General features: G+C 36.7%; 1 protein-coding gene across 9 annotated transcripts in view; it reads right to left on the reverse strand.

The window, feature by feature from the left end:
* EMB1135 (RING/FYVE/PHD zinc finger superfamily protein) overlaps positions 1-25729 on the reverse strand; it is a 91748-nt gene that overhangs the window by 16886 nt on the left and 49133 nt on the right. For 5 of the 9 annotated variants that reach the window (XR_015817066.1, XR_015817067.1, XR_015817068.1 and 2 more), the window contains exons 17-27: positions 25511-25604; positions 12322-12419; positions 12093-12228; positions 11802-11908; positions 10332-10427; positions 10118-10205; positions 9902-10022; positions 9607-9718; positions 9379-9502; positions 9234-9311; positions 9032-9150 (exon numbers count right to left, since the gene is read on the reverse strand). Coding sequence is in view for 5 of the 9 variants with exons in the window: in XM_088213519.1 (XP_088069645.1) it covers positions 9032-9150; positions 9234-9311; positions 9379-9502; positions 9607-9718; positions 9902-10022; positions 10118-10205; positions 10332-10427; positions 11802-11908; positions 12093-12228; positions 12322-12419; positions 25511-25604 (1173 nt within the window). In the remaining 4 variants the exon portion in view is untranslated. Of the gene's footprint in view, positions 1-3001; positions 7881-9031; positions 9151-9233; positions 9312-9378; positions 9503-9606; positions 9719-9901; positions 10023-10117; positions 10206-10331; positions 10428-11801; positions 11909-12092; positions 12229-12321; positions 12420-25510; positions 25605-25729 lie in introns of those variants that run through there. The other 4 variants (XM_088213522.1, XR_015817069.1, XM_088213521.1 and 1 more) reach the window with 4 other exon arrangements.

Raw genomic sequence — 25729 nt, forward strand, 5'->3', positions numbered from 1 at the left:
TTTTCTTCCCAATTACACTTACATATTTGGAAAGATAATCATATTATTATGTATAAGAAATATTCTAACAATTCCCATCAAGTTGGAGCATAAATATTGATTATGCGCAACTTGTTTCGAAGATACTTAATCCGCGTTCTATTCAGAAGTTTTGTGAATACATCACCAAATTGTTCTCATGTCTTCACATAACTAATAGATATAAAGTTTTTTTAAATCTTCTTTCAGATAAAGTGACAATCAACCTCGATATGTTTGGTTCTCTCATGATACATAAGATTTGAGACAATATGAAAGACAGTCTGATTATCGCATCAGAGTTTTGTAGGAGATGTGAACTTCAAACCCATTTCATCTAACAGATGATGTAACCATAAGATTGCACATGTGGACTGAACCATAACTCTATTTTCGGACTTTGCACTTGATCGAAATACAATTGTTTGCTTTTTACTTTTTCATGATATGAGATTTCCACCAACAAAAAAATAATAACCCGTAATAGACCTCCTATCAATCTTAGATCTACCCCAATCAGCATTTGTAAAACATTTAATGTGAGTAAGTCCATGATTTCTAAACACTATGTTGAGCTCCAAATAACCTTTTAAGTAGCACAAAATCTGTTCCAAAGTCTTCCAATATTTGATTGTAGGTGCCGACATAAACTGGCTAACAACACTGACAGGGTATGCAATATCTAAACTATTCACAATAAAGTAATTTAATTTCCCAACTAGTCACCTGTATTTCTTTGAATCATCAAGGAAATCACTATTATCTTTTGTAAGATGTACATTTGGTACCATTAGTATACTGCATGACTTAGCTCTCAGCTTTACTGTTTCTGCAAGTAGATCAAGTATATATTTTCTCTAAGATAACAGAATTCTTTCTTTATTTCTTATTACTTCAACTCCCAAAAGGTATTTTACTTATCCCAAGTCTTTGGTATTGAGTTTGGTATGCAAGAATGACTTAAGAGAAGATATTCTTATATAGTCATCTTCTGTAATCACAATATCATCAATATAAACAATAAAAAGTATAATAATACCTGTTTATTGTCTATAGAAGACTGAATGATCACACTTACTATTCTTCAATCCGAACTCACATATTACCTCACTAAACTTATTAAACCACGCACAAGAACTCTGCTTCAGACCATACAAAAATTTCTTCAAATGACAGACTTTCCCGTACTCCCCCTGAGTAATAAACCCAAGTGGTCACTCCATATATACTTCTTCTAAGAGATCACCATGAAAAAATGCATTTTTAATATTTACCTAGTGTAAGGAATGATTTTGGGAGGCTGTAATATATATGAATAAATGAATAGAGACAAGTTTGGCTACTGGAGAGAATATATCAGAATAGTCCATTCTATAAGTCTGAGTATAACCTTTCGCTACCAGTCGAGCTTTAAGTCTTGCCATAGAGCAATCTAGATTCACTTTAATTGTAAATATTCATTTGCACCTTATAACCTTTTTTCCTTTAAGTAAATCTACCAGATCCCAGGTATGATTATTATCAAAGCGTTTATCTCCTCAAGCATAGTATTATGCCAATCAGGGTGATTCAGATACTGTCTTGAACATAGAGGTTGAATCTATAAAAGCAATTAAAACACAAGACAAATAAGACATATGGTCATTAGATATAAAATTAGCAATAGGATAAGTTGGCGTAGGAATGGTGCACAGACATTTACCTTTACGAAGATCAAGGTTATGTGCAGCAGAATCAGATGACGACGGATCTGGTGCAGGACATTTTTCATCAGTTTGTTGTCTTCTGAAATAAATATAAACAATTGGTGGTGATATTTGGATTAGAGGTATACGAATACTATCCTCAACTTGCTCAAGTAGAGCTGGAGACACATCATATGGAGGAATACTTTTATCTGTTTGCTCAGTAAAAGCACCTAATGTGAAACTATAGATAAGTTACTCGTCGTCCGCCTCCTGACTTGTAGACTTGGACAATAAGGAGAAGAACGGTATATTCTCTAAAAAAATCACATCAGTTGATATTAAATATTTATTGAGATTTGGAAAGTAGCACCTGTATCTTTTCTGCACGCGAGAATATCTAAAAAATACACACTTTAAGACTTTTGAGTCCAATTTTGTCACAGTAGGTCGCACATCTCGAGCATAACAGGTGCTACCAAATATCGTACGTTGCATCGGAAACAAAGAGTTGTATGGAAAAAGAAGACTGTAAAGAACATCCCCGTCAATCACTGTAAATGGCATACAATTAATCAAGAAACAAACTGTGGAAACGGCATTAGCCCAGAATTACTTAGGGATTTATGTTTGGAACAAGAGGGTTCGAGTTGTCTCCGGTAAATGTCTGTTCTTTCTCTCAGCGATTACATTTTGAGATGGTATATCAACGCACAAGGATTGGTGAAGGATCCCGCGTTGAGTCATATAGTTCTGAAATGAATCTGATATATATTTTTTGACATTATCACTTCTCAATACATACACAGAAACATTGAATTGTATTTTAACTTCAGTACAGAAAACACAAAAGTGAAAAAATACTTTCGAATGATTCTTCATAAAATATATTCAAGTCATGTGAGAAAAATCATCCATAAAGGTAATGAAATACTTGAACCCAGTTTTGGACAGAACAGGACAAGAGGCCCCAAACATCATATGAACTAACTCAAAAGCAGACTCACCTCGTCTATTGATCCTTGAACCTGATGAACTACAGTGATGTTTTGCAAACCGATGTGACTCACAATTCAATGAGGATACATCATGAAACTGATGACATAATTTTTTAAACACAGGTAGAGATGGATGTCCCAATTGACAATGTGTTTTAAATGGAGAGGTAATATTATAGCAGACAACTTTCAGAAAACCCCTTAGGGTTTATTATAGAAAGAATGATAAAAAAAGAAAATATACACACAAAAGGGCAGAATAGGAAAAACTTAAAACAACTGGGATTAGGGTTGACCAACCTTAACAAGATTCCACAGTCGATGCCTCTGCCTTCCAAATTCATTCCGTAGACGATGCCGACCATCATCATCACGCAATTCCGACCGCGCAACTCCAGCAATCTTGATTCCGCCTTAAATAATGATTTTATTTAATGTATTTAGGCCTATAAAAAAGGTCCCTTCCATCGATTGTAAGTACATCAGAAATCAATAAAAAAATCTTCTACTTTCTCCCTTTATCGTTCTTCATCTTCTCTATTTTCTTCTTCATTAAACCTTGATAAGATCAGAGTCATGCCTAAGACTTCTGACAAGATGGTATCAGAACTAAAACCGGCTGAATCATACACCGGTATCGCCACTCGAACACGGTCGAAGGGGAAGGCCCCGATGACTGAACTAGAAAATCTCAAATCACTTACCATAAAAGAAGTCGATTTAAAGCTATCAGCATTCATGAATGAATCATGCTGACAGCTCAGTGTGATACTTGAGCTGCTCTGAAGCGAAATTGCCGACCAGGCCAAAGGAAGCCAAGACCCATTCGGGTGAAGGTCTTCTTCCTTTCCCGTATGTCGCAGATGCAGGAAGACAAGGGTTTGAAGTTCTTTTTGCTGCCAATCCCACTGCCTTGAGGAAGCTAAAGAGGTTAGCGATGGCCTTACTGGCACTCTGCCTCTACAAGCAATAGAAGGGGTCACCACAGGGAGCACCTTGAAAATACGAGGAAAATTATCAAATCATGATGTGTTGATCCTACTGGATAGTGAAAGCTCACATCCCTTCCTAGACGAAGGAGATTCTAAATGGATCAAGAATCAGGTGGTCAGCAGTAAACCCTTAACACTTATGGTTGCAAACGGGCAAAAAATATCTAATCACTTTGAATGTCCAGATGTGATGTGGACCATGCAAGGCTACAAGTTCAACTACAATGTCTGCATCATTTCACTGAGAGGGTATGAAATGATATTAAGGATCGACTAGATGAAACAATTCGGCCCAATGATGTTTGACTATGCTGTTTGACTTCCTCCATGCAACGATACGATTCAATTATAAAAATTACAAATATTATTACAGAGTTGTGACTTCCGGGAAACATTCAAGACAAGAGAAATAAAGGTGAAACATTGGGTCAAACATAAGCAAGCGGTCGAATGTGGAACAGTATTTCTAATAATGGAAGTTTTATAGAAGGTATCTACTTCCGAGATGCCCATCCTAGCACTAGAAGCACTACTTAGACAATATTAGGATGTCTTTTAGGAACCCCATGGCTAGCCACCGGCCAAAGCCTTTGATCACGTCATCACCTTGTCCAAACATAATGTTGCCATGAATATTCGACCCTATAGGTATTTGTTCAATCAGAAGAACGAAATAGAAAAGCAAATACAACAAATGTTGAAGGACTCATTAATATGGCCCAGCTGTAGCCCATTCTCTACAACGGTACTGCTTGTCAAAAAGAAAGATTGTACATGGAGGTTTTGCGTGGAATATAAAGAACTAAACTCTTTGACCGTAAAAAGTAAGTTCCCCATACCCATCATTGATGATCTTATTGATGAATTATATGGAGCACATATTTTCTCTAAAATTGATCTTAGAGCAAGATATCATAACATTAGGGTCGATGAGGAAGACATCCACAAAACGGCATTTATAACACATTAGGATCATTATGAATTCAAGGTGATACCTTTCGGCTTGACCAACGCCCCCACTATCTTCCAGGCTCTCATGAATCACATATTCAAAGCTTTTCTCCGAATATTTGTATTGGTCTTCTTTGATGACATCTTAGTTTATACTATCACTGAGAAGGAGCACCTTATTCATCTAAACGAAGTTCTAAAGACACTCCGAGATAACAGGTTGTATGCAAAGCAATCCAAGAGTTATTTCTTTTAGACAAAGGTGAAGTATCTAGGGCATATCATCTCAGGTCGAGAGGTAAAAACAGACTCGCGAAAGATTGAAGCTATGATCAACTGGTCCACTCCTCGGACGATTAAGGTTTTTAGAGGTTTTCTGTGCTTAACAGGATAGTACCGCAAATTGATATAAAATTACGGAATCATCGTCTAACGTCTCACCAATTTGTTAAAAAATGGTGTCTTTGAATGGAATTCAGAAGCGGAGCAAGCTTTTCAATTGTTAAAGACAGCTATGACTTCCAGCTCGGTCCTACGACTACCTCAATTCGGAGATCCTTTTACTTTTAAGACAGATGCAAGCAACAAGGGAATTGGAGCGGTCCTGATGCAAGAAAATCAACCTATAGCTTTCATAAGCAAGGCCCTCAGTCCCAAGAATCAGACAAAGTCAATATATGAGAAGGAACTGATGGTCGTTCTCTATGCCGTAGGACAATGGCAGCACTATTTAGAAGGAACCTCATTCGTCATCAGAACGGATCAACGTAGTTTAAAGTACTTGTTAGATCAAAGAGTTTCCTTCATGGTACAACAAAATGGCATCTTGAAGCTATTGGGCTAGAATTACACAATCCAATACAAACAAGGGTCGTCGAACAAGGTAACAAATGCTCTTTCAAGGAGGGATGCCCATGACCCTGAAGCGGAAATCTTATACACCCTCTCCACATCCATACCTGCTTGGATGGTGGAAAAAAGTGACAGTTACCCCAATGATCCCTTCACTCAACAACTGCTATCAGAACTAATGGTTTCTCCTAATAGCATATAATTTTTTCCCTAATAGCATATAACTTTTTTCCCTACAACAGGGCATATTGAGATGCAAACAGAGGTTGGTCATGGGTGACAAAAAGGAACTTCACAACCAACTGCTTTATCAATGCCACAATTCAGCAGTACGGGATCACTCTAGAGTTCGAGCTACTTATGAGAGGGTCAAACAACAGTTTTATTGGCTTACTATAAAGAAACAAATTTTACAGCGAGTCTAACAATGTGATATCTGTCAATGCTGCAAAATAGAACGAGTTTCCACTCCTGGATTACTGCAACCACTACTTGTTCCACCACACGCCTGAACCCACATATCCATGAACTTCATTGAACAATTGCCCAAATAAGAGGGCAAGGACGCTATATTAGTGGTAATGGACCGTTTCACCAAGTATGTGCATTTCATTCCTTTGCGACATTCCTTCACTACAGCCGAAGTAGCACGAAGTTACATGAAGATGGTACACAAGCTACACGGGGTTCCACAGGTCATAGTAACTGACCGAGATAAAATATTCACCAGTTTATTCTGGAAGGAACTAATGAAGACAATTGGAACAAATTTCCTCTTCAGTATCGCATATCACCCCCAGACTGACGAACAAATAGAAAAGCTCAATCAAGGTCTGAAAATGTACCTACGATGTATAGCTAGCTAACTAACAACCGAAGACTTGCGTCAAATGGTTAATAACTATGATTGAATGATGGTATAACACTTCATACCATTCAAGTTTGAAGATGACACCTTTCCAAGCACTCTACGGATACCCACCTCCACATTTCTCCAACTCCATAGAATTCGACTCTGCATTACCTTCCGTAGAGATGGTCCTAGCGGAATGCGAAGAAGCCAACAAGACCATACGACAACAGCTCTTACAGGCACAAGCCAAAATCAAGCAATATGCGGAGAATCATCAAAGTGAGAGAAGTTTTGAAGTAGATGACTGGGTATTGCTCGAACTACAGTCTTTCAAACAAGAAACACTCAAGAAGGACGAGACTCCAAATTATCCATCCGATACTATGGACCATTCCAAGCCTCTCAGAAAATTGAGAATGTAGCATGCAAGCTCCTATTAACCGAAGAATCAAGGATTCACCCAGTTTTTCACGTGTCCCAACTCAAGAAATACACAACAAGACTTTAGCCTCACAGACCACGGAAGACTTCATCAGTGTACAACCCCAATAAATCTTACAACATAGAACTATATTATGGGGTAATCAACTCGTAAATCAAGTCCTTATCCGTTAGAAAGGAGCTCCAACCAAAGAATGCACATGGGAAGATTATGAGTATTTATAACACCAATTTCTGCATCTCAACCTTGAGGACAAGGTTACTGTTCTAGGCGAGGGTATTGTCTAGAAACCCCTCAAGGTTTATTACAGAAAGAAGGGTAAAAAAGGAAATACACACACAAAAGGGCATAATAACAAAAATGCAGAACAACTGGGATTAGGGTTGACCAACCCTAACAGGATTCACAGTCGACGCCTTTGCCTTCCAAATCCATTCCGTAGACGACGTCGATCATCATTATCACGCGATTCCAGTCGTGCAACTCCAGCAAGCTTGATTCCGCCTTGAATAATGATTTTATTTAATGTATTTAGGCTATAAAAAGGGTCCCCTTCCATCGATTGTAAGCATATCATAAATCAATAAAAAAGTTTTCTACTTTCTCCCTTTATCGTTCTTCATCTTCTCTGTTTTCTTCTTCTTCTTCTTCTCCATTAAACCTTCACGAGATTAGAGTCATGTCCAAAGCTTCTTACAGTAACTAATTGAGGTACCTAAGTATCAAGAATGTAAAGATCATCTGATATATTTCCTTTACCAATAATTTGTTTCATCATAAAATCTTAAAAAACACAGTGATTAGGAAAAAATGTAATATAACAATTTAAATCTTTAGTAAGTTTACTCACATAAATCATATTGAAATCAAGTTTAGGTAAACTTAATACAGATGACAAAATAATAGATAATGTTGGTTTTGTGGTCGCTGAACCCACAATATTATATGTCGACCCATCAGCTACAGTTACAGGAAAAAGTACTTTGTATGATCGAAAACTAAAAAAAATATTAAAAATACCTGTCATATGATCTATAGCACCAGAATCAATCACTCATCTGTTTGAGGAGGAGATAAGACATTTTTTCTCTGGTTCAATAAGAGTAAAAAATTTATTTAAAAATTTCTGATATTGAGTGAATTTAGCATATTTATTAGCTAAAATCATAACAGTTCTTTCAGAATATGAGCTAGCAGTAGCAGCAACAATATTAGCAGTCTGTGTCCTCCGATTCAGATTCTACAATTTCTTACAGTACTGTTTTATATGCCCTTATTATACGCCACTCAGAATACCCAAAACATAATAGTTAGAGATACCCGTAAAACACTACAAATATAATGGAAAATTTAAGAAAACAGAGCACTTCTTCACGCACGGGCATCAACAACCCTACTAGGACCTCACTATTAACCACCAGAGGACCTGCGCCGCTACATGCGCCACCACCGGAGAGCCACGTGTCGCCACCAGAGTTACACACGCCGCTGCCTACAACCACTAAACAGCCTCCTTTCGACCGGAAATCACCATAGAACTTCAATGCCAGCCCTAATCCGGAATGATGCTCACAAAAAGGCCCTAATCGTACCAGAGAGTGGAGAATCACTTGCTGTCGCGCAAGCTGCTCCGCCGCGCCTTTTCCATCTTCGGCCTTCTAGTTTCGTGCATAGAACCGAATGACCGAGCTCCTCTGTTACTTCTATCCTTGAATGGGAACCCAACACGCACGGGAATGCTCTTCTCCGGCAATCAAGCCGCATGCAACCTCAAATCGCCGTGCGAATCACTTCCTCGACTTCTCTCGCGTACATCACCGCACTAGCCGCATTTTGAACTGGCCAGAGATCGGTGGTTGTCTTTCTCCGGCGCTGAGAATGGGTTGTTTAACCCTTCTTCTGATGTAATTTGACCCCTAAAACTCTAACCCAAACCCTAACTCTAACTCTGATACCATATAAAGGATTAGGGAAGAAAAATAATGAATAATTCTTATATTTTTATTGAAATGAAAGTAGTGATATATATACATGTAAATGGATCATATATGGTAACCTACATAAATTACCCTAATTATTTTTTTCCTAATTATGTTTACATATTTGGAAAAATAATCATATTATTATGTATAGGGAATATTTTATAATATTTTAACAAATGTAAAGAGAGTCAAAAGTTGAACAGGTAGCATATACAAACAAATGATTTTAACAAAAAGAAAAACGGGAGAATAAGTTACCTCTCAAATGCTAAAATAAAGTGACGCCTTCCCAACCATTCCCTCTTAGATTCATAAAATCCATCATTAGCCGAACCAAGCCCATCCTTTTTCTTCTCTTCAAGCATGGTACTTGCAGACTGCCATCAATTACTTAAACTTCAGTCTGGTTATTTTATGAAAAAAGGATCCACTTAAGGGAAATAGGTTAAAAAAAAAGTACCTCCCATGTGATACCCCGATCCAGATTAAAAGTAAACAGCATGGTTGTAGCCCCAGACATCTGATCAACGTGAACAGTCTGGCCAAAAAAAATTAGTATAATCAAACAAATAAAGCAGAAGAGAGTTCCAGCAAGAGAATAAGACCTTTGGAGTTCCTTCTAATTCTATGATGTTCGCTTTCACATCAACAATTCCTGAGTCAAGATTCCCTTCAATGCGTGCATTCTGAATAAGAACATCTAAGATGCTGACAAATAACTCAAACAGCCTGTATTTTGATGGTAGGATTGGGCATATTAAGTTAAATCCAGTAACTGTAGGAGAGAGAAACAAAGGGCATACAGTTTGTCACTCTGAAGCCAAGCCACATACCTATTCTGAATATCAGGTGGTAGTCCCAAGAGCCGATTCAGAAAACGCCCAACATCATGCATATCTGAATCAACGATACGACCTGAGAACTTCCCATAATCCTTTCCATTTGCTACATCAAACACAGGAGATCTCAGGTCCAAATGATTATTGCATAAAATGACAATTAAAAGCAAGTCGATGGTTATAAAGGTGCAATGAAAGTGACATAAGTTTTGACTTGAATAAAATGAATAATTAAATAAGACCATTTTGTTTCTTTTGTAGGTGAAAAATATTAGGAAACAAAAATTACCAAGAGCTGTGTCCCTAACTATTCCAACCGACACGAGCGCCGCTTTTGCTTTTGTAATAAAATCTTGAATAGTTTCTGGATTTTCTGATGAACAGCCAGGAGGTACAACTGGCATAGTATCCTGAAAACTGAATTTTCATCATACCTCAAAATACCCAACATTTTTCATTAATTCCGTCAGAACTTTGATAGCATATTCATAAAAGGTTATTAGACCTGTTCCATTATTCCTCTATACATCACCATCAGCGCTTTTTTGCCATAAGCACTATCATAATTGTAAGCACTCAACGATGGTCCTGCCCTGTAATCCATCCAACCACAGTTTCAGGTGCAATAAATTAAATGAAACCTGGTGGAGAAAATGATGATAAAAATTTTAGCCGTTGTACTGGAAGGAGGTTGAGGGCTGAGTGAGGAAAAATCTCACCTGCGATCTCCCTGGGTTAGGGCACCAAGGGATTCTAATCTCTTTGCAACAATGGATGCAAATCGGCGTTCCCCACCAAGGTTAGTGAAAAGTAGCCTGCCAGAAAATGGCAAACATTATTGTCCATTGATAAATTCAGTAGCTAAATAACTATTAATAATGTTTGCTTTGCATCCTCAAAATAAATTCTTCTCCTGGACAAGGCGATTAAGAGCGGTATTGTTGGGGGGGTGGAAGAAAGTCCTCAATTTTTGAAACATCTAGGACCAAATATTAGTTTATCAACTTACAGATCAAAAGGTTTTGGTGGTAGCTGCATATCCATACTATTTAGGAATAAGCACTAATCTAGCAACATTATAGAAACAGTCCAACTTGATTGATTAAATTTTCACTAATTGAAAGGAAGTGCTAGTAATTTGTCCACAGAAAACCAAAAATATGCATATTTAAGTACGGTTCAATGACACAGAAATGCAACTTTTAAGATACGGGTGATGATAAGAAATACATAGATAGCTAACCTGACAATTAATGGACAAATTCACTTAACTATAATAGGAAATATTACAGTTTTATCCCTTATGATTTGGCCTGGTTATAATTCAAATCACATGGTTTGTTTGTGATTTTTAAATACCCTACAGTCATATTTTTGGTTATTTTGTATAATAACACTATTTTTTAAAAACTATTGTTTTATAGTTTTCTCCCTTAGTTTTGATTTATTTAGCCCTAAAACTCACTTCTTCATGCCTAAAAGCATACATTCGGGCCGATGTCCTCTTATCTTCTCTAACAAATTAATAGTTTATGCAAAATAACAAAAAACTAAACCACAGAACATTAAACTATAAAAAAAGAAAACACAAGGTTTAAATTGCAAGTGCGTCAACTGCATAGTTTGCCCATTATAACATTAAATATATATATATATATATATATATATCTCAACCATATCCTCTTTTGCAATCCAGCAACTCTTGCTGCCTTTACCACTTTTTATAGGAAGCTAGAACCTCCAAATTAGCATGCACCAAAACAAACCAAGGTAAGTCCACCTATCAACTTACAACTGTTGCATTCATTTGGAAGTCTTAACACCCCTCTTATTGCAATAACTCATACTGGGCATACATGTTGAAAATATTCTCTAGACTATCAAGACAGTGAGCTTGGAAAGCATTCAGTGTTTTGAAAGTTAATGCTATCAATTAGTAATTTTTAAGGAACCAGATATAATTAATCAACCACATAAAAGAAGAGTCAGAGAGAAAGGATGTCAGTTGTACTAGCAAAAGGGGAGGCCAAACAGTCAATTGCAAGGTAATATTTACCAGACAAACAGGAGACAAAAAGCTTAACTTCAAAGTGCAATGAAATGCAAAAAGTCCAAACTAGAAACAGTACGGTTTTGCAATTTACTTAATAGCCCAAATAATTTATTAAAGAAAAAGAATGGTCCACCACCTATATTCAGGTGCAGAAGCTTGGTTAGAGCGATGAGTTCTTCCGAACTGTTGAATTGCTCGGTCCGCACTCCAAGGAAGTTCTAACGTCAAATGAACCCTTCTTTTCTGTACAAATAGAATTGCATAATGAACAAAAATATAAAAGAAAATTATCAATAAACTCATATATCCTTACAATGCAATTTTAAATATATAATTTAGTTCCCAGAAAAAAGAGAGGATGCACGAAACATCCTTATTATCAATAGAATAAAACAATTTGCCTGAAGCAGACCAGAAATTCACATACCTGATTTATAGCTCTTCTATCAGCTTGCAAAGAAACACCTGCTGAACCAGCCTCAGAAATTATTGCAACCAACTTCTTTCCATCCATAAAAAGCTGCTTCTCATGCATGTTAACCATTTCCATGGTAACATCTTTTCTAAAATGTTATAATAACTATCAAGTCAACGAACATAAGTCAAAATTAAACAGTCCACGACAAAAAGGGATGAAAAGAGAGAGCCAAACTTACGTGTTCCGTGCCTGATAAGTAACACCTTTTCCATTAGAAGCTCTCACAAGCATCCCTCGCCTCCCTGTCATCTCTGCAACTTTTTCAGGGCCTCCAAGCTGCAAAAGCATTAAATGCACGGTCAAAAAGAATAATGACTTAAATGCTGCAGACAAGATATCCAGATCTAAAGTCTACAAATAAACAAATAGGAAACTTTAAAACCTAGAACTCTGTAAGATCCTAGGCGGATAAAATATTAACAAGCAAGCATCTATTTCTGCAATGTCATAAACATTCACTACTTCTGCAACTTACAGTAAATGAAACAGAGTAATGAAGAAGACAAAACAAAATAATTTGAGATTGACCAGTAATCAAAATAACACGATCAATGACCTATAGTGACAGACTTCGTCCGTTACATTAATTGACTGGCATAAACGCAATAGGAGGAGGAAGACCTAATTTTTAGTTGACTCTTACACTTCACTTAGTTCAAATTATTCTATACCTTGTCAGCACTAGAAAGCATTTGAAGGTGTATCAAACACGTAGAGTTAGGCTGTGAGGCTGTGAGGCTGTGGTAACATTGTAATGGTGAATATTGTGTGTAATTGAATAAGTGTTCAGTGTAGGGCCGAGTTAGTTAAAAATTGCTACTTCTGCTGACCACAACAGTCTTCCTATTCATGGCATAAATAAATTGTTAAGAAAAAAGGAACATTTGAAACTAAATCTCAACAACTACAATTCTTTCTCTCAACTCTCTCTCTCTCTCTCTTTTTTCTCTCACTCCATCTTCCTACCTTTCTCTCTTCCGAGATTCTTCTATCCCTGCTTAAGTATGTTGGAACTAATGGTCCGAGCTCCTGACAAAGTAGTATCAGTCATTGGATTATAAGGAAACACAAGCATATGCAATATCAATGATGTGAACTAAAGGAAAGTCGGTGATTGCCAATATGACAGAGGATGCAACAGCTCGATGAATCTAGCAAGGACATCAATCAAAGGCTGACGGAGTTTATAACCGAGATGTATGAATCAAAAACATAAACTCATCAACAATTCGAACAAACTGTGGAATTGTTGTGAGGGAATAAGCGAATGCCGAAGACAAATGCTCAAGGAAGTCCCCGATCACTAGTTATCACGAAGAGTAAGAGATTATTGTCTAAACTGATAGTGCACGAGGTTGGGGGAAGCAGCAACAATGGCCACATAAGGAATGCCAGTAATAATCCTTCCCTGTGAAAGATTGAGAAACTTCTTTCTGGACGTACCAGTCCTAGAGCCTAGATGAGGCGATGCATTAAGTATTTTTCCATCAATGGGAACCCTAGAGGAGAAGACTGTCAAACCACCTCTGTGTTTTTAGAGAAGTTGTAGAGGTACTAAGAGTGGTTCCCTAAGAAAGAAAGCTAGGAGGGGGATGTATTTATGAAAGAACTGCATAGGAGGTTTCAAGGAATTGACTGGAAGAACTTTATCAAAGAATTCAATAAGCTCATATAGGTCAGAACGGTTTTAGAGATCATGAGCAGTCTAAACACCCGAGAGCTCTAATGATGACTGATAAGACTACTTTGTTCGAAAGCTATTTCATTTCTAGCTCTATAGTGGTTTAAAGCTTGAGCTGAGATCAATGATTAGATTGTTGAAGCCTCAATCCTTAAACCATGTGTTTGAGCAGGCCCTAAATGTAGGAGCAATCAATCTTGAGATGGCAAAGAGCTTGAATTTTGTTGAGAACAACTATTCCTACTTAGCTCGAAAATGGACTTTAGAGAATAATTAGACTAATATGAAAGAGAAGGAGAAGCAGCAACCTTATTCCCAAAGGAAATGGAGGTGAAAAGAACTTTAGCCCTCCTCCTTTCATTGTCATGATTGATATTTTCTGGATCATCGATGTAGAACAAACATAAAAATATCGGTAAAAGAGATAGAGAAAGTTGATGAAGTAAAGAATATGAAATAGGAAGATTCTGGTAAGAATGCGGATGAAGAGGAAATCGGCACTCTGCCCATTCAAGCTATGGATGGGGTCACAGCAAGTGGGACCCTCAAAATTAGAGGGTTGTCGAATGGACAAAACATTGTTATTTACTTGATCATGGCAGCTTGCAATCTTTCATTATTGTGAACATTGCCAAATTCGTCAAAAATAATTTCCTCAATGATAAACCACTCAAGGTAATGTGGCTAATGGACTATCAAAAATGGTTGATGAGTTTTTTATTGAATATCACAGCCTATATATATATATATATGTTTTCTTATAATGGAAAAGAAAATAAACAATTTATTAAAATTAATTATATAGAGCGTATTTTACTCTTATACTCTTTAATCTAATTAATACTTTCTTTAACACTCCAACTCAACTGGAGATAGAACTGTTGTCCATTACCAGCTTGTCAATGAGAGTCTAAAATACTATAATACTTAGATTTTTAATCAATACACCTGCTAATTGTGAATTAATAGACATATACAGAGTACATATTAAACCACTTTCAAGTTTTTATTTGACAAAGTATCTATCAATCACGATATGTTTGCTCCAATCATATTATACCAGATTGTGTGCAATGCTTATAACTAATTTCTTATCACAATATAGGAATATGGCACTATCAGATACCAATCTGAAATTGAAGAAGAAGAAGAAAAGCAGAAGAAGACCAAAGTCGTAAAAAAATTAGGGAGTTAATTTTATTCTTTTCCTTGATTTAAACATAAAGATTGACCCTTTTTTATAGGTTATAAACAATTAAAACAGTGACTTTTATGACCGGAATCAATGACCATTCTTGCAGCAGCGGTGGCTGCTATGGAGGTATATTCAAACATTAACCCTAAACCTAAATGTTCACAAAAAGGCCCTTTTGTCCCTTTTTGTTAGTTTTCCCTTTTTAACTTTAATATCCCGACAATACCTTCTCCTTGAAGATCAACTTTGTTCTCAAGGCTGGGTTATGGAACTTTTTCTCTGAGAGTCCCTTCTATGGCTGCTGTGGAGGTATATTCAAATATTAACCCTAATCCTAAATGTTCACAAAAAGACCCTTTTCTCCTTTCTTTGTAGTTTTCCCTTTTTCCCTGTAATATCCTAACTTGATTCCTGAATCTTATAAAATTCTTCTTAGTCATAATAGTTTACATTCGCCTCATGTCATTGCTTGGAATTCTAATTATGCACTTAATCTAACAACTGCATTTCGCTTTTTACTCCTCCAGATACCTAGGTTGTCGCCAAGGAAGGTACAGTAGCTTGTAATAGATTTTTTATTTACAACTGATCCTATATAATTTGCATCTGTATAAGCTTCTATAAGCAATCTATCATTCTTTCATAAGATAATTCTTTTTCCACATGACACTTTTAGGTAATGCATTACCTTATAGGCTGCTTGAAAATGCACATCTTTTGAATTATGCATGAATTGACTTATAATATTTACTACATAAGTCATGTTTGATCTAGTGCAAGATAAGTATATCATTCTCCCAAGTAATCTCTAGTACATTTCCATGTCTACTAGTGTATCTTCTTTTACAACTTCTACTTCTCTTACTCATATTGGGGATGGAAAGAGTATTGACTTGGCTAGTGCTATAGCTTTGCAAGGCAAGGAACTGGGAGACTTGTCTGCTTTAAATCAATAGAGTTTTTTAGTGTCGGTTAATCATTGTAAGAACTTTATGTTTAGGTAAGTCTGATGTTCAATAGTTAGAATCAAGTTGAAATGACAATTGTTTAAGTAACAGAAGAAAACAACATGGTGGAGGAATGATCCCGATCTTTGTGCAAGAATGAATATCTACTATTTCTTGGCACAACTCCTTTCCAATGCCAATGGTGTGAGGCAGTGAATTTGATTCAGTTCCTAAACCAAGTCTTGTTGCGCTATAACACTTGATGCATCAGCCATGGCAATTCTAGCAAGCCGTTTTTGAACCTTTTTTGTAGGGCTTTCCTCCTTTTTTTTCTAGGAAAGTGGTTTTCTTATAAGGTCGTATAAAGAAAGGGATTACGATCAATAGGAGTACCAACTAGTTTACTAACGAATTGTCAGTATCACTCAACAGGTCATTAATGTATTTCTGCTAAGAAATAAAGATCCCGGACTTTGAGTGGGCAATTTCAACACAAAGAAAATACTTTAACTTATCCAATTTAGTTTTGACTTCTCTTGTCAGACATTGTTTTTGTATCAATTTTTCTTACTCATCATCTCCTGTTACAATAATGTCATCAACGTATACAAGGAGAACTATGACTCCTCCTATCTTTGAATGCTTGATAAATAAAGTGTGATCTCCTTAAGTCTGCTTAAATCACAAATCTAGCATCATACTCATGAACTATATAACTCCCCTTGTCTCAAAGTATTTGATAAACAGAGTGTGGCCTCCCTGATCATAGTTTTATTATCACCCTATGGAAGAAATGTAATTCCTCCTGTCTTTGAGCACTTGATAGAGAGAGTGTGGCCTTTTGAGCCTCCTTAAATTCTAAATTACCTTATGTACCTGTTAAACCATGCTCTTAGCTATTGCTTGAATCCACATAATGTCTTCTTCAATTTACATACTTTATTCGATCCTATTTCTCTGTCAAAATCTGGAAAAATTTCCATGTGGATTTCTTCTAAAACGTTTCTATGCAGGAAATAATTTTTCACATTGATTGTTATAATTGCCAATCAAAATAAACAACGAAAGCAGCAAGATCCACATAGTGTTCTTGCTTACTGGTGCGAATATTTCCTAGCAATCTATCCCATAAGTTTATATATACCTTTTTACTACTGATCTTATTCTTATACCTTTCTATTGTCCCATTTACCTTTTCTTTTATTGTAAATACCCACTTGAATTCCACAGGTTTTTTTTTTAGATAGGTTCATCATTTCCCATGTCTCATTCTTTATAGTTCCTATATTCATTTTCATAACATTTTTCATTTTTTTAAAAGATAATACCTCAACTACTGTGTTAGTAATCGACTCAGTATTCAGATTTGTAAGAAGCTTCTATGGGACTGTGAGCACTTAAAATGACAAAAACTGCAAAATAGGATAAAGAGATTACTTAGTACATTCCATAATACTTTTACAAAATGCGATAGGTATATCATTATCAATTTGTATAAGTTTTCTAAGATTTACTTCAGTTCTAAGATCAAGGTTAGATACTTGGATTGACTGAGGCTCAGAACTTATAATCTTCCTCTTTGTATACTTACCTCAATTCCATTATTAGTATGCATGGTCTCTCGAGATAGTGAGCTTTCTAATGGATTTTAAAATTTTTTTGTGGTGATGGGGTGGCAAAGTATTAGGTTATTAAGAACTTTATATCTTTATCTTCCAACAGAGTTTTACCTTGAAGATAAGGTTGGATAAGATAGCTTTTTTGTTCAACAAAAATGACATTCAAAACCAGGCGAATGCTAATATTTTTTTCTTTTTTGAGATGAGGGGTACTCCATAAACACACATTCCATTTCCCAATTATTAAGTTTTCCTTTTTGAAGGGAAAGAATATGAAGACACCCAAATATTCAAAAGATCATATGATTTGTAATACTTCTAGATAAAACTTAAAAAGTGTTTCTAAAAGAGTTACGAAATCAAGAACGTAGAAGAGCAATCAATTAATAACAATAAGTGGCTGCAAAGATAGCTTCGCCCGATATTATTTTGGGACGTTGTTCTAGAAGACGAAAACTCTAGTGAAGGTAAGAATCTTGCCTTCCACTACTCAGTCTTGTTGCGAAATATGGACACAAGATGAATTATGAAAAATCCTCTCATGATGAAAGAATGACGAAACTGTGACACTAAAAAAGTCTGATGTTGTCTATGACGAATACTTTTATGCGGGCTCCAAATTGAGTTGTTATCAAAGTTTCAGAACTGGCACATGATATAGGTAAAATCGGATTTAACTTCAATACGAAAAATTAAGTGACTCTAGTACTATTATCAATAAATAACACAATATCGAGTCCTAAAAATATTAAGTATGTGAATCAATCTCCGAATATCACTTTGAACTAATGAAAAATGAACTAAACTTCTTTTATTGTTAATGAAAAATGTTATGTGCTTATGTTTGGCAAACTTACATATATCACAAAATACGAAGATGTTTTCAATGAGACCTAAGAATTGCCTCCATCCAAAGCCTTTGACCGTGCCATCACTCTGTCTTACAAAAATGTCACAGTGAACATTTGACCCTATAGATATTTGTTCCATCAAAAGAACGAAATTGAGAAGCAAATACAGCATGTTGGATGATTCACTCATATGATCCAGTTGTAGTCCTTTCTCTTCACGGTATATTGGTCAGAAAAAGAACAGTACTTGGAGATTCTGTGTGGACAAATAGAACTCAATTCTCTACGGTAAAAGATAAGTTATCAATACCCATTATTGATGATCTACTTGATCAATTATATGGTGCAACTATATTCTCTAAGATTGATTTTCGAGCAGGATATCATCAAATTCGGGTAAAAGGAAGAAAATATCCACAAACAGCCTTCAAGACACTAGTGCCACTATGAATTCAAGGTGATATCTTTCGGCCTTACTAACATTCCGACTACTTTCTAGGCTCTCATGAATCATATTCTCAAGGCTTTCCTACGAATCTTGGTTTTGGTCTTCTTTGATGACATACTGATCTATAGCACCACCGAGCAAGAGCATGTTAACCATTTAGAAAAGGTCATGAAGGTGTTCAAAAGCAACAAGTTGTATGGCAAGCAATCCAAGTGTTATTTTTTCTACACGGAGGTGCCATATCATCTCCCAACAAGTTTTAAAAATGGACCCCAAAAAAGTTAAAACAAGGGCTAGTTGTCGGCCTCAAATGATAAATTTTTTGGGCCTAACAGGATACTATAGCAAATTTATACAAAGTTATGGAATCATAACCAAACAATTTACCAACTTATTGAAGAAAGGTGCTTTCAAGTAGAATACAGAGGCTAATCAAGCTTTTCCGTCGTTGAAATCAGCTATGACTTCCAATCCGGTATTGAGATTTCCCAAATTCAGGAATCCATTTACTATCAAGACATACGCTAGCAATAAAGGTACTTGTGCAGTCTTAATGCAAGATAATCAACCCACAACCTTCATAAGTGAGGCTTTTAGTCTCAGAACTCAAACTAAATCAGTATACGAGAAAGAGCTTATAACAGTTATGTATGTCGTGTGACAATGGCAGCACCATTTAGAAGAAATCTTCTTGATTATCAGAACGGACCAACGCAGCTTAAAGTATCTGTAAGAATAAAAAGTGTCATGGATGGTATAACCAAAGGAAATCACAAAGCTGCTAAGGCTAAATTATACGATCTAATACAAACGAGGATTGTCCAACGCAGTTGTCAATGCTCTCTAGAGAAAGGACTTCAATTATGCCGAAGCAGAAGTCTTATATACTGTATCCACTTCCAACCCCACTTGGATGGTAAAAATAAGCAATAGCTATTTCAACGATCCCTTCACCCCGACAATTGCTCACACAATTGATGGTCTCCCCATATAGCATGCCTCCTTTTGAGCCTATAGCAAGGCATCATAAGATACAAAGGAAGTTTTGTGATAGGTGACAAAGAAGGGCTACGGAACCAGCTGCTCCACCAGTGTCACAACTCAACAGTGAAACGACACTCAAGAGCTAAAACTACTTATGAGCGCATCAAACAACACTTCTATTCGCCTAATACGAGAAACACAATGTAAAGTGGGTCCAATAATGCAACATTTGTCAATGTTCCTACACCAGGTTTACTACAGTCACCGGCCATACTCTCAAATGCTCGGGCCCACATATCCACAAATTTCATTGAGCAATTACCAAAATCTAAGGGAAAAAAGACTATACTAGAGGTGGTGGACTGCTTCACCAAATATGGACATTCATAACCTTACATCACCCATTTATTACAAACGAAGTCGCCAAAAGTTACATGGATATTGTGCACAAACTATATGGAATTAGGCAAGTAATAGTGTCCGATCGAGACAAAATATTTACCAACCTATTTTAAAAAGAGTTGATGAAAGTAGTAGGATACATACTCTTTAGCTCTACATCACCTTTAGTGGAAATGCTTTTAACTGAAAGAGAATAGGCCAACAAGACTATTCATCAACATCTATTGAAAGCACAATCCAAAATAAAACAGTATGCAGATAACCACCGAAGTTAAAGAAGCTTTGAAGTCCAAGATTAGGTTCTACTCAAACTACAACCCTTCAAATAGAGAACACTTAAAAGAGGAAGTGAATAGAAATTATTGCGATGACACTGTGGGTTGTTACAATGTAAGGAAACACCTAGTCGTTTACTGTAGGAAAAAGGCCAAAAAGGTATTTCACCCACGGAGGACAAAATGGTAAAATTACCACACAAAATTAGGGTTAGGGTTGAATCACCGGATCAACCCTAACTGTTACAGATCCCACACTCGGCGCCTGCACATTACAGCGAGGTCCTGCAGCCACTATCTGCAATCAAAAGGGGGCCAAGCAATCAGCGCCTTCTTCATTATTTCTCTTTTAACACCAAAAGGTCTATAAAAAGCCTCGATTTGTAACCCGAAAGCATCAAAAAATAAAGTAAACCATTCTCAAAACTCTTTCTTACTCTCTATTTTCTTCTCCCTATTTCTTTCTTCTTTCTCTCTTTCTTTTCTCAGTCCAGAAACCATGTTTAAGGCTTGTGACAGACCGAGTTAGTTAGTGGTTGCTGCATTCTGTTAATCACAGCAATCATCCTATTCATGATATAAATAGGTTGCTGCAAGATTGTTAGGAAAAACGGAACAATTGAATTTAAATCTCAACAACTTTAGCTTCCCTCTTTCTCTCTCCTCTCTCTCTATCTCCCTGCCTTACTCTCTTCCTAAGTTCTGCTACAGCTAAAGTTTGTCAGAGCTAATGACTCAAGCATTTGACATTCCTCTATGTTGCTCAGACTTAGGTTAGATACAGGTATAGATTTAAGTGTCTGACTTGCTATACCATGACTCAATCAATAAGAGTCTTGAAATTGAGTGCAGGTACTTGGATTTTTTATAAAAAAAATTAACACAATTTTATATGTTAAGCAATTATCTCTTACACTTAAGAAGCTCTGGATGGGATTATATTTTAACGCATTTGAATAAGCCCACTTAAAATACTTACAACCCAAATATGATGTGATCCTAAATGGTCCAAAATTAGTCCCAATGATGCAATCCCGCAGGACCCGACCCAAACGGGCAAGGAGTTGTCAAATCTTTCTGTTCCCTAAACGAGATCGTTTCAAACGGAAAAATGAATCCAAATTACCTAAAGTGGAACAGCCCAAAAAGGAAAGTAACTACATCTCTAAATATTTTCCTAATTGAGATTATTTTAAAGAGTGGGCTAAATTTGTTCAAGCAAAAAGACTTGAGACCCAGGAAGAAACTTGTGAACTTGGAAGCTTGTTTGGAAGAAGATAGGCCAAGTTGAGGCCCAATCCAAAGGAGAGTCAAGGCTTCCCGGCCACAAAGCCGCCCCACAACCCAAGCAAGATGCGCCAAAGGAGAGCGAATCAGCCCAACCCACGCCCTTGGTAAGTTTCGGCCCACACATGGGAAGGCCTTTCCTTGCACGTTGGGCAGCAAGCATGTGCAGGATAGCTTGCCGCACACGCATAAGAGAAGTGCGCACATGCTGCAGACTTTTGTTTTGATGCGTCGAAAGAATATTACCTCACCCACCAAATGTACGCGAAAACTTTTGTTTTGCATTTGCACGAGCAAGGAAGATTAACTGTCTTTATAGACGCGCGAAAACCGTTGCTCCAAGTTTTGGTTTTAAAGCATCGCATCATTGAGTTTGCTTATAATTGGCATAGAAAAACTTAATTATTCATAGAGTGTAGCCGTCATCGGGGTAGTAGAAGTAGGAAAACCTTTCGGTTATATCCATTGGAATTGATCGGATCTCTTATGTTAGTCCGAATTGTTTTCAAGTTTCTATCATTCGTTGTGCTTTTGTTCCCGTATATATTTGAGTAACTATTCATCGTAGTTACTTAGTATTTAATTAGAGCACATCAAATTCTTCGTCTATGTGCTTCATTTGAGTTTTTAGAATACAAGATCCCTTTTAAGACTAATGTGCAGGTCCTAATAAATTGAACTTGATTCTCGACGCTCAGTTCCGCAGAAGAAGCTATAACATGAGTGACTGTGAGATAAACACGAGCGAAGAAAAGGGAGTGAGATTTTTGTTTCACTAACCTTTCTTGCAAAGTCTTTTCACAATGAGTTTTCGTGAAAGACTCGCTGCACTACGATACGATATGTGAAAATTCCGACATCTCTTTGACGAATGGAAGGAAATAGTGCAAGAGGCAGTTCGATCATGTAATGATGTGCCGGAGAACCTCCCTAGTCAAGAAGAGATTCAAGCCCCCACGAAGGTAACAAATATGGTGGATGGATCACAAGAACCTGATCCGGATCCCAGCAAAATCATGATCCAAGTCATAAGCCACATCAACGATGAAGTCAACAAGCTGGGTAATTGTTTTCAGTTTTCTATGGTTATCACTAATCAATTCCCATGTGATGAAGGCCAATATTCAAGAACGAATCTTTTCGAATAAGAGGAGAATGATGTGATCCTAGCTAGCCTAGAGTTAGCCCCAATGATGCAATCCCGCAGGACTCAGCCCAAACGAGCAAGTAGTTGTCAAATTTTTCTATTTCCTAAATAGGATCGTTTTAAACGGAAAAATAAATGCAAATTTCCTAAAGTGGAACAGCTCAAAAAGGAAAGTAGCTACATCCCTGAATATTTTCTTAATTGCGATTATTCTAAAGAGTGGGTTAAATTTGTTAAAGCAAAAAGACTTGAGACCCAGGAAGGAACTCGTTCTGGAAGAAGATGGGCCAAGTTAAGGCGCCTAATCCGAACGAGAGTCAAGGCCTCCCGGCTGTGAAGTGCACGACCCAAGCAAGATGCCAAAGGAGAGAGAATCAGCCCAACCCACGCCCTTGGGAAGTTTCAGCCCACACATGGGGAGGCTTTTCCCCGCACGTTGGGTAGCAAGCATGTGCAAGACACCTTGCCTCACGCGCAGGAGAAGCGCATGCATGAATCAGGTCACGCCCACATGTGGCACATGCTGTAGAGGCGTGCACACATGGAGGCAATCGCCCGCGTGCGGAAGAAAAGCACACGCATTGTGCATGCACAACAGGGGCACACGCACACCGCGGGCAAAGGAGAGTCGCACACATGGCATGCACGTGGGCCATCCGCACACCTGGGGACTGGCGCGCACATGGGCATGCTTTTCTGCACGGTTAACATGCTTGGGGTGGAGCTGCAGCTGTTGGCCAAATTTTGGACTCCTTTTCTTCATATTTTCCATGTGTTTTATTCAAAATTCACATGGGATAAAGGCTGCACTTATTTTAATAGTTTATGTATTAAAATTTTAATTAATTCTATCCCATAAGGTTATTTAATTTATATTTTTAGGATAGAGATTGGGATAGAGTTTTTATTTTATTATTTTCTCAAAGTTTGTATTTTAGTAGAACTACTTGGGTGAAAACCTATATAAGGTCCCACCTTAGGCTGTAAAAGAACAATCAATTTTGAAGATCAATAAAGCTTTTACTTTAAATTAACTCTGTTAATTATTCAAGTTCTTTAAGTGTCTTCAAGGTAGGAGCTTCAAACTGCTTCGTTGAGCGGGGAATCGGGATTGACTTATCATGTAAGTCATGGCATCTTTCTCTTTTCTTTTTTTTTCCCAGTTACTTGAATAAACTTTCGCTTAACTGACTGTAATTCCAATAGGGAGGGTTTATTTTAAGTAATTAAACGTTGAATTATTAAATATAGTGGGTTCGAGATCGAGGTGTTTTCGATTCGTGGAGTAAACGCACTCCACCCTACGCCAAAATATATAGCATGCAGCCCAGATCCATGCACTTTATGCTCTTTCTATTTGATAATGCTAGACTTAAGCATGTCCCACCTTCTTTTCTTTTATTCTAGCCACCGCTAACCTTTCCCTCTGCTTTCCTCTGTCAAGCAATAACCACATCCTCTTTCCCTCATTGACAAAACAGTACCTACCATTGCCTGCATGACACAGTGCAGCCGTGGTATAACCTCTTCTTCTCACCAAACAAAAGCGTGTCCAAGATGCAAATCAAATGTGAGATATGTATTTCATACCGTTACCATAGTAAACATACAGCACAAAAAGTTCCAAGTTCAAACAACATAGTTATTCCTAGATCTTAATTATTTAACATATAAAATTTTGTTATAATTTTACATTTGATGTATAACCAAACCAATTCAACTCTTACTTTTTAATTCCACAATATGGAGTTATATTCTAACATATGAATGGAAAGTTATAAATCTTTAACATAAAATACGAATTAGACGGAACTAACTTGAAATTAAAATGTTATTTTCATTCTAATTTTTTCTCATTGTAGTGTATCCTCATTCTTGTGAATAACATATAAAATCTGAACCTCAGTGTAGTGTATCCTCATTCTTATGAAGAAAATAAGAATATGAACCAAACACAATTTTAGTTCCATCATTTGTACACAACCAAACTGTGGCTAAGGCAGAGGAAAATCTAAAGTGACAAAAAGGAAAGATTTCTGAATACTCATGCTAGCAGCAATATTGACGAGCTTACTCGCCCAGTGATGCCATATTAGATTATCATAATATGCAGCCAGGAAGAAAAACAAAAACTATATCCTACTGAACAGAAATTAGATCAATCTTAAGTAGTGTAAGATTTCATAATTCACAGTCAAACAAGATCTATATCAATTTAGATAGCCAACAAAACTGAAGCAGAAAGGCTCAGAAAACAGCAGTAAAACAGACAACTATTTTCAGCCTTTCATCTTGCACAAAAAATTTTTTTAAAAAAAAAAGAAACCGCACTTGAAACAAAACTTAACTCGAACAATTTAAAACAAAAAATAAAAACAATTTAGAACATTGAATTGGAATAAGAAAAAAATAGATTCCATTTAGTTGCATTGAGAAAAAATAGATTTTACTTTGTTATAGAGAAGGGGAGATGGAAATGGAGGCAAGGAGGGAGAGATAGAGAGAGAGAGAGAGAGAGAGACCACTCCTACCTGGTCAATGATATCATCCAAAGGATTATTTGGAACATCCAATGATCGAACTATCTCCAATATTTTTGACTTGCGCTCTACTGCTGCTTCATACCTGAGGTTTATGGATAATGTTTTCACTCCGAAGGATATAGGTAGTATACACAAAACTAATGAGTTGACCTAATAGCGACTTTTTCCACCACCAGCAAAATCAAAATGAAAATTGACTAAAAGGCA

The sequence above is a fragment of the Carica papaya genome, chromosome 2 (assembly GCF_054855325.1).
Source record: "Carica papaya isolate Zhongbai chromosome 2, ASM5485532v1, whole genome shotgun sequence".
Taxonomy (NCBI): Eukaryota; Viridiplantae; Streptophyta; class Magnoliopsida; order Brassicales; family Caricaceae; genus Carica; species Carica papaya.